The sequence below is a fragment of the Oreochromis aureus genome, linkage group 20, assembly GCF_013358895.1.
Source record: "Oreochromis aureus strain Israel breed Guangdong linkage group 20, ZZ_aureus, whole genome shotgun sequence".
Taxonomy (NCBI): Eukaryota; Metazoa; Chordata; class Actinopteri; order Cichliformes; family Cichlidae; genus Oreochromis; species Oreochromis aureus.
The window spans coordinates 21,644,599-21,659,009 of NC_052961.1; the positions used below are offsets into that span (position 1 = coordinate 21,644,599).

Sequence of the window (14,411 nt, forward strand, 5' to 3'; positions counted from 1 at the left end):
CTAAATTACCTCCTCAACATGTCTTGCAGTTCCCCAGAGGCCTGGTAATGAACTAATCATGTGATTCAGGTGTGTAGACCATTTAGAGGGTTAGGGGTCATTAAAAGTCATTAAAAACAGCTTGTTTGGAGCTGGGGACCCCTGACATAAATGAAGGTTCTGTTGTTTAGGAACAAAACATTATTGTGATTAGTAACACAATTACCTGCTTCATGTCAGAAAAACAAGTCCAAATATTGACTCAGTGGACACACCTACGCACTGCTCCACACACTGAGACCAAACAGTGAAAACACCTGTGTGGGAGGATCATGGTAATGTAGCATCCATTTGTTTCCTATTCTTCCCTTAAGCGCCCAGTGACAAAGCCATTCCAAAATGACTGAATGATTTAATTACGACTCCATTATATTTTAGGTAGGAATAACTAAACAACTCTACTTCCGTTTATAATAATACCCTCTCTGCTCCCTTTATTTAATGTAGATTCTAATAATAGTGGTTTTTAATCAGGTTCATCTCCATCAAATGAGCAGTTTTCAGTCGCGTATCTGCAACAGCAAATCTCAGTACTCTGTCATTTAAGGGTTAAAACGGTCTCATTCTTTAAAAAACAAAAACAAAAAACGACTAATTATTAAAGTAAAAAGACCTAACAATGACCATTAATTACTTCTAATGTAGTTTCCATACTGTGAACACAGCCAGGGAGTTTGTAGAGTACAGGAAATTGTACTGCTTTGGCTGCAGTTAAAACAATGCACACTATATAATTTGAAATCATCTTTAATAGATACTTACAAACAAATCTACAACAAGAAATACAAATAAAAAGGAAGCTGCAAGCAAGGAAAAGTGAAGTGTGTGTCCACATTCAGCTGCATCCTGAATGTGTGTCACATTTGCGCATTTAAAAATACTAGCGACAACAGGTCTATGATATTTGCGTTGGCAATTTGACCTTTTATTACATTTGTGCAGCACGTTGAAGATTGTCATTTTTATCTCAGTACAGTGCCTTAAACCTTTAGCTTGTCGATTCAGGCATCTACATAGCCCGTTACCTCAAACTCCCCTTGCCCCCCTTTTTTAAGGTAATAAACAAACACTACATCAATGGTTCTCAGCTATGAGCCAGTGGGACCCAAGAGTCAGTCAGCTGTTACACTAAAGTAGCCATTTCATTTGTTTTCCCCATTACCTGGCTTAATTTGTGCAAACCAGTGAAGTCATCTGATGGAGAGACCGATTTAACAAACCAAACCAAAAATAAAAAAAATAAAATACTCTTGGGCCTCAACAGCATGTGGTTGAAAACTACTGCACTACAAGAAAGCAGGAGTGATAAATGATAAAAAGGACGTGACTCTATTGAGAAAATAATTCCTGCAGATGCATGCTACAAATAATCACAGTGACATTATATTTCTGTTAAAATTACTGCTGATCGCATTCCTGTCGGATGCCTGATGGCTAGTGATGCGGCCCTTTTAGATCACAGAAACCTGATAGCACAGTGAGAGGTCAGAGCAGCTCAGGGGCCTCACAGTGCATTCACCGCACTGCACTACAGACGCTCTCTATGGAGTGGTAAGCAATTCTTTTGTGTGTTGTGTCTGGAGCACTTTTTTTTTCTTTTTCAAATCCACTACCACTTTTAAAACCTACTGATTTCTAAAAACAATTCTGTTATAATGCTCAATTTAAGTGGTTGTACAAATTGATATATGCTGCCACCTTGTGGTCAGATACGGGCAATGCATTGCTGAGCCAATTCATCATTAGGAGTTTTAGCACTACAGCGTATCACATTTCTGAGCCTGCAAGCCATTAATGCATAAATCAGAAAGTCTGGAGGTCACAGCAGAGGTACTGATCACTTAACTACCTTGACCACAGCAACCTACAAACTGGTGACTGCCAGGGCATCGACTGGATCAGCGTGTGCATAGTGCTCAGTGATTCCTGATTTGATAAAGTTAGATAATACATTTGAGAAAGAGTCATTAAAAACAGGGTAAGAAACTGAAAAGGAGTCCAGCCACTGACATGGAAGCGTACTCATAGAATCACGAGGCTGATTCAGTCCTGGAGGCTTGAGCAATGCTGTCAAACAGGTTTAACCCGAGAATGATCCCAGAGAAACAAAGAAATGAGGGTGTGCTCAGAGTGTTGTGACTGTCGGCGGCGTCATTGGTAGAGCAGGTAGTTCTTGAGAGAGGCTGGCAGGGGTAGTCTATGGATTTCACTCAGACGCTCTCTTCCTAATGCCACCCTCACTGAACGCCTACACAGGTCCATCAGAGAGAGCGGTTCAGCTGGGGGAGAGAAAGAGGGTGATAAAGTTAAAGTTATGCATTTGCAGAGACAGAATCTCATTTCAGGAGCATGTATACGTCGAGCAAAAAGGCAGTGTGCATAACGTGTCATGTCCAATAACATTGTTTTAACCGTAGGCTGCTGCTCTAGAGAAGGCAGCAGGTTCAGTGGACTGTAGCCAAATGTTGAGCTCTCCCCTGCCCCCTCAAAAAACTAATTATGTCTCCATACATCAGTCATTATGATGTTCCACATTTGAGCTTTTACATTTTTTAGGCTTGAGATATTCAAAGGCACTTCACACCATTAAAACGTGCACTCTGAAATAAAACGGATGATTTCTAACACAGTATTAACACATCTGGGATCCACACATGCCCTGTGGACAAATGAACACTGAAAATGCAGTTCAGCCCATGTTTATATGACAGCTTACACTAGCTAAATACTAGAGTACACTATAATGCATCTAAAATATTCCTTCAAAAAAATCAAAAAATCTATTGATCACATATTTGGCTTTGTAGGGCTAGCTCAATTCCACTTCTGCAGGCAGAAGTCAAGAATCTGTCAACAAGCCTGATGCAAACAAGAGTAGCCCACAGACAAGCTGTTCCACATTTATGAAACTGCCCTGTGACAACAGTAAGCAGCTACAATATATAAGTGCATGCAAAACTGCATATGACCAATGCACAACCATGCCCGTCCCATAAGAGTCATCTGGTAATACAGGCGCAGTTTTGTTTGTTTTTTTTGTTTATTTGTTTGTTTGTTTGTTTTTTAAAGAGTAATGGAAGTAGCAGCAGGAGAATGAAGTTTCTGATACAAAGAGAAAACCCTCAAACATGATGGGCACTGTGTCAGGTCTTGGATGTGCGGACAGCCCCAGCCTGCCTGCCCATGCCCTCGCCCCACAGGATGGAACTCAAAGTACAGCTTTCAACCAGAGGAAGAGGTGCTCATTACAATCCACTGTATAAAGTTGCCATCTGAAAAAGCAATGCTGGTGGCTATCCAAAAGTGCAGAGATCACCATTTACCACCAAATCCTGACTAATCTGCAGATAATTCAGTTACTGCTACTGCACAAAGCACATAAATGCATCAGTGTCAGAAACCAAAAAAAACCCCAAAAAAAACAAAAAAACAAACAAACACCCAACTGTGACATTTCTTTCACTTTAAAAAAAAAATCTAGCAAAGACTCTGACAAAGGAAGCTCTGAGAAGTAAACCAGACAGTAGGTCGCCAACTCCAAACAGTAGATGGACCAATGTTTCCTCAAAATCCAAAATTACATTCACCAACATCTGCTCAACACTGTTGCTGACTAGAGACATGCAACCTAAGGCGTTTGTAGATTCTAGGTTATTTAACTTTACCACCTACATTTCACTTCGTGAGCAACAACATATACGCCGTCTCAGTTTATTTAAAAGACAAAAGTCATCAGTGCCAAATACTGGTACGCTACAGTTTTCGTCATATTTTAAAATGTAGAACACAAAATGTGTGTGTGCGGAACAGATGTTAACTTTGCAACTCTAGTATATGTATTTTCTCCAGGTTTGGACTTGTTTGAGACAACAAAAAGTGTGGACTTCAGCTGCTGTGGCAGCTCTGCATATTGGATCAAGTCACAAGATTAACTACATATAATGACACCAAGTGCGTTTAACAACACTACCTAAGATTAGAGATCTCCCTGCTCCAAATCCAACAGTTAAAAAAAAACAAAAAAAAACAAAAAAAACTTCAAACAGGCTTTTATGTATATGACCGTTTCTTTTATTCAGGCTGAAACTAGGTCAAGAGATCTGAGCTCAACATAAAAATCTAATGAGCACAGAACACTTGGGACATCCGGGTAGTACAACATGTTTCAATAAGCACCATCTTTCCTCACTGAAACCTCATGAGCCAAGGAATAACTGGGATTAATCCAACTGGAGTCATTTCTCATTATTTGTCTGATGGGACAACTAGCATGTTGTTTTTTGTACACTTACATAAAGGATCACCTGGTTCTGATTAAAAGCAAGCCCAAGTACAGCCAATGACAAGAAAGGGAAGTTTACAGCATGTCTGTTCATGCACTAGTTCAGCACAGCTGTCTGAGGTAATCTCAAGACAACACCTCAGACATGGGATACATAAGATCAACTGATTTTGTCAAATATGATACCATTCGCTCATTCAGGCATAACCATTAATCCATCATTGAGAAATGTGGATTAGAAAAATGACTACATCTGCAAAGCCTAACACGGGGTACCTTTACCAAGAAAATGAAGTAGACAAAACAACCAAAACATGAAGACAACAGCATTGTCATTTTCCCCGATACTCATTAGCAGGTTTCCCCATGTAGGTGAAATGGCAGACAGTGGAACAACTAGAATACCTACAGAAAATGTACCAAACCAAAAACATTGAAGAAAAAAAAAAAATCCCCATTCTGAGCTGGCAAAGAGGGAGGATTAAAAACTGAAAGTAAGACAAAGGCAACCTCAGACAGATGTTAACTTGATGGAGAGAGCTCTGGGACTTGACAGGAGTTTGATACGCACTCTATTAACCTGAGAAACCTGCAATTTTAACATAAAACAGATTTCCTCTTACAATGCAACATGGAGCTTATGATATTTGCCCATCTCTTTAAAATCTGGTCATGAAGAGTGCAAAATGTAGTTTACTTGTCACAAAATTAATTTAGGTCAAAGTTCATTTGAAACAAAGAACTGCTTAAAGTGAACTTTTGAAACTTTTTATTTGTTGTCTCACAAGTCCTCACAGAAATGTTCTGATCAATTTAATGACAGTTAATTGTAAATAAAGTCCTTTATCACAAATTATGTGAGATTATGTAAAATTTTGCTATGCTTTTTTTTTTTTTTTTTTTTTTTTTTTTAAATGTTACCTTTGATTGCACTTTGTGTTTACAAATCTTTCTCCTTCTTTTGAGCAAACAAAAGACTCAATAAATGAATGAACTAAGCATATACCACACCTTTTTAGTGATAGCTGAGTTCCGGTAACTACTTTTCAATCACACTAATGGTCGAGAAGCTGCCATGCAGGGCCTGATACTTTGAGCAGCTTGACATTGGTGGCTTGTCTAAGGATGATTCTGTATTTCTACAAAGGGACCAGGGATTGAAACATCAGCCCTGTGATTTGAAGACAACCTGCGCTAGTGCCTCTTCTGAAGTAGACACAAAGACAGAGAGAGACACCACATACTTATATATAAATATATTATATTTATACTTAAGAACTTTAGAGTGATCCAAAATTGTTTACCAAAAATGAGAGATTTCCTGTTGCTGCCAGACTGGAGGCAATGTCAGACTTTAATAGTGATTTAACTTCCATTTTATCAGGCAAATCAAGCCAGAGAGGCATCTATATATACACACACATTTCTAAGTAATCTGGACTGAACAGCAAGATAACATACTGTGCAATGACGACATGTACTGCTTTACATAACAGGCAGTAAGGCAGCGACACAAATACAGTAGTGCTACTCTTTGGTAACATGGCCTGTTTAGACACTGGGACAAGCCCTAACTGTTAAACCTCTTTTTATTGCATCAATAAATCCTCCCACTGGTTAGGTGAGCTCAGTAAACAAGAGATCACAATGACACAGCTGAACATGACAGACAATCTGAACGGGAGTAATATTTAATTTAAAATTCATACTTACGATCAAGTCCATTTATGTACCGGATTCGTATTTCACAGTGTCCCCACACAGCACTCACCACAGGGTACAGCTTCCTGCCTTTAAGTCCTCTGAATGCCACCCCTAAATAATGTCCATCTACTATATAACCAAGAGTCCCCTCATCCATGTCCAAGACTACTAAGAGAGAGTCTGGTATTATGAAGGTGTCGTCTGGTTCAAGGAAGGCCGGGTAGGGTTTTGCTGGGTGATTTTTGCCATCGTGGTAGAGTTTACTCCTGCACAGGTCCCAGCCCCAGGATTCAGCATTACTTCCTACCAAAGCTGTGTAGCCCACTGAGTGTAGAGGTGCGTCACTTGTAGCCACTCCGACCACAGCGTGTGTACCCCTTTGGCGCATGGCCCAGCTTATCTCCCACACATGCAGTCCCCTTGTGTAGCCAACACGGCCCCGGATGGCGTCCGTGCTCTGCGCAACAGGGTGCCTGTGGAACACCAGCTTGTTGTCATCTTTGACGAAGACATTGAGGGAGCGGTCATCATTGTTCCATGAGTGTTGGACCTGGATGTCCAGGCTCGCGGGTGGCATGTCCAGCAGCAGATCCAGTCGTGATGGCTTGGTGTGATTCAGGGCCTGTAGCTCCAACTTCAGGGGGCTGAATGCTGGATCCCGCATATCGATGGTTTTAATGCCACCTGGGACTTTCTGCCCCATGCTACAGGTAGATATAGCAGCTCGTTCTTCCTCCTCTTCCTCCCCCCGCTTCCTCAAAGACTAATGGGGGGAGTAATCAGCCACAGACCCTCTATTCCAGTGTCCTGCTGTCACCTAAGAAGCAGGTTTGCCCTTTTGCTTTGTTAGATGCAGACAGCCAAGGCCAGATGATGAGCTGGAAGCCAACCTGATGAGGTCAGAGGAGATGAAGGCAGAACAAAGTTCACAAACTAATCTGTTTAAGACAATGGCAACATTAGATAAAACAAAACATCATCAGGATCCATAGAAGGAAAACAGTAAGTCTTATGTATCCTCAAGAGTGACTTTGCTCTCATGACTGAGTGCATTTAACATAAACAAGTCACTGTCCTATGACCCAAGATGTAAAACCAAGTACATGATAACATCATTATACAACAGAAAGCAGGCATCTGTTGACCACAGCCACATTTCTACAACCTTAACAAAAGACATTTAGGATCACTGCCATTCATATATCTTTAACTTAAAACTCTTCAGCTTTCATACAGTGAGACCAAGGCAGAGTTCCCCCCCTATTTAAACCAGTTCAACAGTTTCAGTTATTATGCTGAGCCAACCAAGAAAGACAAGACCAACGAGTTCTCATCACTTAGTCAACAGTGTATTTGCTAGATTGAAATGATTTTGTATAATGGATTGGACTCGTCACAGAGAATAGGCTGACCTAGTTAAAGTGGCAGTTTGGACAGCTACAGCTCAACATTTAATAACTGACAGATTATAGATGCCATATTCAGGGTCTTATAAAACAAATGGCTATATAGGTTTGGGCGAGATGACAGTATCCCATAAAATCCATGACAGGAAATTTATCCTATTGATATTATCACTTTATACCATTAGGAATATATCTGCTTAAAACTCTTTTTGATATGAGCACAAATGTATGCTTCAGTTTTATTTTACCCAGAAGTCAATGTTCATTACACTGCAGCAGATAAACTGTGATAATCAGCTTTGAATTTTTGCTTAACTGAATTCAGTTATTATAAATGTAGAAAAACAACCACATAATCCGACTATGCCTCCCCCCCCCCCAAAAAAAACATGCTTAATTTTTGTGGCTCGATGTGGTTGTGCAGACCTACAAAACATGTACATATTTTCACAAAATGTAAACGTCTGGATAAAATATAGCTCCAGATCCATGCAGTGTACATAGGTCTGCATGTGTAAGTGGTAAACACCCATGTTATTGTGTTCTCCTTTTGGCTAAGTAATTTAATTTGGGATTATGTCGCACAAACAACATGAAAAACATTCAAGTCTTATTTGATTAGCTGTCCTCAATTTCATGCATTACTTCACCAACGTTTCTTGAAAAAGCCAAGTGCATCTGAGAACTCACGAAAACTTGACGCTGCCAATTTCGACCATTTATCAAGTGGCTGATAGGCCAAACCTGAGTGCAACAAAATGTACGTAAAAAAAATCAACAGGAGTTTTTGTTCTGCGGCATTACAAATGTGATTAAATCTTCTAATAGTGCTGTCCTTAGAAATGTTAAAAGAGCATAAAAAGCAGCATTCTCCACAGGATAATATTACTCATCAAATGTGAAAGTGAAATATTCCCACAACCTCCAAAAATAGGGGGAAAAAAGACAGGAAAAACTCCAGCCATTTCCTATTATATGGCTGTCTAGTCAGAGGGCAACAGGAAAAGCTGTAATAAAATGTCTGGTTTAAAAAAACAAGTTTTAGAGAAGCACAGCTGGACAGGAGCTCTTTTGAGGCAGAAATAGTTTCAGTAGAGAAACTGGACAATAAAAGCCTGATGGACTACCTTCTCATAACTGTTGAAGAAAAATGAAGAATTTATGTCTTCAAATTTAATTTTTATGCTGTTTTTTTTACAGCATGAAGCATTTTTTCCCTTAATAAGCCCAGAAGCAATCAGTAGCAAGATAAGTTTGGAAATAATATCCCAAATACATATGTGACTTTTGTGGGCCCAGGTGTCACTGCTGCAGCTTTCTGGGCTTCCCGTTTCTGCCTATGTTGCAGCAAGGCTGTAGAGAGCATTGTGTAATGTGGAAAATTGTGCTGCAGGGAAGGCCACTCTAATTGAATTGTAGACAAGAGTTCATTGAGCAGTGCTTTGGCCTTTCTTCTAATGCAAGTAAACAACCATTTAAATGGGTCATGTCTCTTTAGTGATTGGAAAACAAGGAGGGAAGAAAAAGCAAGCAGCGGGTGGCAAGCATCTGAATGTAAACAATCTCTTTTTCGATGGCTGTCCAGCATTCATGGAGAGTGAAACATGTTAATTTGCACACTCTCTGTGCCAGGAGTTTACCATCCCCCCCCCCTCATTTCCACCACACAGGGCCACCTTACAACGCATGCAACATTAGCAGGCAAATCAAAAATGCAAGAACAATAAGGAGTTGTCCCTGATTTCATTTGGACTTCAAAACAAACATACCCACAGGGAGTATAAAAGATGGCTTGTGGAGGGGTGTATTTGGGCTGGGATCCTAGCCTGGGTTTGTTTAGGGTTCCTGGGCCCCCCAATTGGTTTGAAGCTGATTAAAATGCAGAAGGAAAGGCCTCGCCGGATTTGCTGAGCCAAGGAAACACTTGTTTCTATCCAGGAAAATTGATTCTGTTCATCTGGACATCATTGAACATGCATCAAGATGCTTGTTTCTATTGTAAGGCTCAATTTAGACCAGGCCCACCTGAACTTAAACCACAGCCTGTTTTTCTGATTTGCTGAATACATACAGTTAAGCTTTAATAAAGACAGTCAGTGTGTCACACAGGAGTGCACTCAAGAATTTAATATGGTCTGCTTTGTTCTGTGTTTTAACTTTTTGTAGTTTGTCATCACCACGATTTAGCACAACGCTATAACTAATGCAACCTTACACAGGCATATGAAGATCACCTTTCAAGTTAGAATATCCAGGTTTTGTTGACTGGTTTATGTCTAACTAAACAGCTTTAAATAGACAGCACACGTTCTGAAACTGAGGACAGACTAAACCTATTGGCATAAGAGAAGACAGGTATAACAATAGTGCCACTACCTACAGGCCTTGACTAAACTGGTACCAACACGCATCTACAACAGCCTGAATAAAAACTAAACTTACTGTGTGAAAGTAAAGCGTGCTGGCAGCTGGAGCAGGAGAGTGTGAATGAGCGTATGTAGGCCTTCTGAACACTTATTCCTCCGAGTTTTGCCATGCTAGCTACCGTAGAAGCAGCCTGGGCTTAATAGTTTTAAATGGACCTGGCGACCGTGTGGTCCGAGCTCGTGGAACCGTCCACGCGCAACTACAAACAGAAGAAGCGCGTGAGTCAACCGTTTCTTACCCCTGGTCTTTCTTTAGCTTCGTTTTTTTTCTTTGTTTACCCGAAACTCGACCGCCTGCGAAACATTTGTTATCCGACAAACAGCAAAAACCGTCGGCGTTAGCTGAAGCAGCTACACAATATGGCTAATGTTAATAAAGGAGAGGAGGGGGGACGAAGACAGCGACACAATTTAGTGGTTACTATGTCTAAACTGGGGAGGGGGGGGAGCTTTGCAGGCGTTGTTGTTTTTTCTTTTTATATCAGATATTTAAATGTGATGTAAAGAGGAACACTAGAAGCGAAACAAACGTTTCGACACAGTAAGCACAAAAACACACAAGAGGAAAAGCACACAGCAAACACACCTTGTTAAGTTGTGAGGCGGCAGCAGGGTGGATGAGACCGGGCACGGTTTCAGTGGCTTCAGCTACTCCATCGTAGTTTTCCTCTTCCTTGTGCTCTCACCTTTTTTCCCAGGCTGGGCATGAATTAGGTGAAATGGTGATGGCTGCTCTCTAACAGCTCTCGCGTCACGTGGTCAAACGCTCCCAGCTGCTAGACCAGATTAGGACCTCCCCACAGAGCGGCTGCAGCTACAGCAAAGATGGCTTCGTGTTGGTAATGCAGTTTATGCTGATTTTCTTTAGGCCATAAATGTATTCACGAAAAGTGTAAAATAATATGCGGTGCCGATATTTAATCCGAAGTGAAGATGTAAACCCAATTACAAGATCAGATTTTAATACATTTCACTGCTGATATGAACACTTTCTAGAGAAATGTTTTATTATGCTAACCTAATTTGTTTTTAAAACACATTTTTCGCTATTTCTGGCGTCTTAAGGTAGTGAAAGGTGTATTTTTTATAAGATAAATTCGAAGATATATGGGTTTGGTTTTTTTGTTTTTTTAAAAATGGTCCTACAGTTCAGTATCATGGGTTAAATTACATTTAAAATTTTTGTGTATGTGGTCAAAGATGTGTACAAATATAAAAGTATTTATCAAATGCATTTACACTCATCACCAGCTTTGCAACTATATTTGTTGAGTAGAATAGTCAGACTGGTTTGAGATGATAGGATGGCAAAAATAAATCGTATAACCACTCATTACAACCAAGGTGTGCAGAAGTGCATCTTACACAACACATCAGACCTTAAAGCAGATGGGCTACAGCAGTAGAAGACCACACCGGGTGCAGATCCTGTCAGCTGAGAACAGGAAACTGAAGCAACAATTTACCCAGGTTTCCCAAAAGTAGACAACAGATGATTGTGATCATGTGGATTCATCTTACCTTGTATCAAAGGTTCAGGCTGCTGGTGCTGGTGTGATAGTGTGGGAGATGTTTTCTTGGCACAGCTGAGCATCATTTAAATAGCACAGCCTACCTGAGCATTACTGCTGACCACGTTCTTCCCTTTATGACCAAAGTGTGCCCATCTTCTGATGGCTGCTTCCAGCAAAGATAACCTACCATGTGACAATGCTCATCTCAAACTGGTTTCTTGAACTTGACAAATAGTTTACTGCACTCAGATGGTCTCCACAGTCACCAGATCTCAGTCCAATACGGCACCTTTGGGATGTGTTGTAATGCGAGATTTACATCATGGATCTGCAGCTGACAAATCTGCTGCAACTGTGTGATGCTGTCATGTGAATATGGACCAAAGCCTCAGAAGAATGTTTCCAGCATCTTGTTAAATCTCTAGCAGGATGATTTAAGGCCTGATATAGACTTCTGCAGGGAATCTTTATAGAGTCTACAACATAACCCACGACCCGACGTGTAGTTACATTTCTCATGAAGTGCAAGTTACATTGCGTGGAAGTTAATGAGGTAGATTTCCTGCTGAAGCATAAACCAGGTGTAAAGCAGTTCTGAAGAATAATCCAGTACTAGTAACAAAGTACCTAACAAAGTGGCAGTGAGTCTATATGTAGATACTAAACAATCATACACCTCATCATGGACATAAAAACAAAATCTACACATTGCTGTAAATGGAAAACCTACTGAAATGTTCCATTATAAAGCTAACTTCAGCACAGTTCACCCTTCAGAAGGCTCAGTGTTAAAAAAGTCAAGTAGGACCCCACACATCAACTGTTTATTCACTTTTATTGTTTTTTTGCTGTTGTTGTTTTTACTTGTCCTGTTCCGGAGTTTTATTAAGCAGAATCACGGTCTGAATGAATGAATGAATGAATGAATGAACGCTGTAGAGGAGCGCTGTAGACTCTCTATAGGCTCGTCTTCTTAGTCTTTTCTTTTCTTTTCATTTTATGTTATTATCCACATTGTTATCTGTGTGGTTATACAGTGCCTGGGCTGGCATGCTATGAGTTCCAGGTTGGAAAAAGAGACCAGCAGCATTAACGACATAAAGAGGAGACAGAAACAGAGAGTGAAAAAAAAGGAGGGTAGACAAGTCCTTTATTGTTAATTCAGAGTTTATATTTGCTTTTACAGACTTTTCAGAAAAAGAAAGGCATATTTTTCACATGTATGTGCTGGAGGTTTTATATTCAGTCTAAATACTTCTTTATAATGGCCACACCAAACACAAATAATAGGATATTTCTGCTTTTGTGTTCACTTGTGTATCGTTGGACTTAATTATGATGTAATATTTTGACCTTATGCATGCATATCTAACAGCGATGGCGATTAATGCAGTTAGTAAGTACGCACAGACACCATATGACCGTCATGACGATACTGATGCATTTTCTTCTTCACCTTGACCTTCAGGCTGTTCAGTCTTTCACTTGGACAGCTTTAAAAAGGAGCTAATGATTTTGAGGTAAGCTGCGGTCCTCAGAGCCATCAGTCAGTGTCGCTCAGTAGGTCGCAAATCATACTCAACTCACTGACACACTGACCCCCCCAAGGAAAGTCGTGCGTGTCGACTGATGACTGATTTGTACCAAACATGACATGTATGCCCTGCATACAACAGTCATCTGCTACGCAACCGATGCAGTAGCTTCACATCTCTGAAAAGCTCCTTTACAGTGCGTGCCACCTATTAAAGGAGTGGAAGGGGACCCGCTATAACAGCCTGCTCAGAATTTCCTAATAATGTGAAAGTCAGAGCAAACATATACGCCAGATATGAGTAAATGTTGGGAAACACAAGGACAGTGTTGCCATCTAGTGGATCGTCTGAATACTCACCTTCTGGATGAGGTTTAGAGCATCGCACAGTCTGCACAAAACTCCACTTCAGTTACACCTTATTCAGAATCATAATTCACACAGTGGCACTCGTCCTGATTGCACGCTAAAAGCTGCGTGGATGAAAGTGCTAATTAACCATCTTCCTTTTCTTCACTTCCTTGTTAACTTCAGAACTTGTGCATATGTCAAGGCCTGGAATTAATAGGACTTTTTAAAATGACCTTGTTTGTCCACTCTGTGAGGCGTCTGAAGGTAACATGGCTCATTTTACATCCTTGGTGAGGAGCATAGCGTGGCGACTTGAATTACCTTCCCCTCAGCTCGTCTCCCTGTGAAAATCCCATTTTCCCCATACGGTGATGGTGCAATGTGCTGAGCTCGGTGATATCTCAGGGCCCCTCCAAAGTGGAGGAGGGGCATGCAGACATGCTTACTGCCTCCCTTTTAGAAACCATCATTTCAGCAGGATCGATAGTACGTCCCACTCAAACCATGGCTGCCAGAGTGCTCTGCCTCTGTGTGTGTGGACAGCTGCGCCGAGGCAAGTCCGAGCGAGCGGCTCATGCAGTCAAGGTGAATGATCGCATGCTGCGTCAGACACTCTGCTCCTCACTCGCTCCGAGGTGCAGTTTCTGAGGAGGACCGGTGGGTGGATGCTGTCTTAAAGCGTTTGGATGCAGTTGCAGACTACATACTGATGAAGCTTCTGTAGCTATTAAATACTTCATGCAGAAAAATCTATCTCCTAGCCGGCTCACAAAAGTGCACAGAGAGTAAATAAAGATTTGCAACTGATGAAGCTCTCTTGATGGCTTTTTTGCTTACACCTCTTTCAGTGTACTGGAGGTTGAGAACTTAAATAGATTCATGGCTGTAGGTGAGAAGACTACTCAAGTTTCAGAGGACTGCTTGCAATTTAAAACCAGCAGAGTCCATTTTTGTAAAGCAGAAATCCTTACACAGCAATAAAAAAATTATCTGTATCGGTTATTAAAGAAATGAGCATAGACAGTGAGGTTTAGAACATAATTCAGTCTGTGAATAGTGATGTCTGGCTAGAAAAAGTAGACTTTTTTTTCCCCCCAACTTTTTAACAACGATGGTCTCCCTTTTTTATGTTAAGCTATACAAGCTTCTAATCGC

At 40.7% G+C, this 14,411-nt stretch overlaps 1 protein-coding gene across 3 annotated transcripts; it reads right to left on the reverse strand.

Annotated features, from left to right (window-relative positions):
• Nucleotides 1-768: 768 nt before the first annotated feature.
• Nucleotides 769-10,671, reverse strand: spsb1 (splA/ryanodine receptor domain and SOCS box containing 1). 3 transcript variants are annotated; one of them, XR_005609707.1, is made up of 4 exons: nt 10,444-10,671; nt 6,035-6,915; nt 5,333-5,460; nt 2,185-2,318 (listed from the first exon to the last, which is right to left on the reverse strand). XR_005609707.1 is itself a non-coding variant. In XM_031726451.2 (3 exons), exons 2-3 carry the CDS (start codon nt 6,726-6,728, stop codon nt 2,191-2,193), a joined length of 822 nt encoding a protein of 273 aa, XP_031582311.1. In that variant the 5' UTR covers nt 6,729-6,915; nt 10,444-10,671; the 3' UTR covers nt 769-2,190. The 3 variants fall into 3 exon arrangements, 1 of the variants encoding a protein (XP_031582311.1); XR_005609706.1 differs by having other exon boundaries at nt 5,333-5,527; XM_031726451.2 differs by lacking the exon at nt 5,333-5,460 and having other exon boundaries at nt 769-2,318.
• Nucleotides 10,672-14,411: the final 3,740 nt, after the last annotated feature.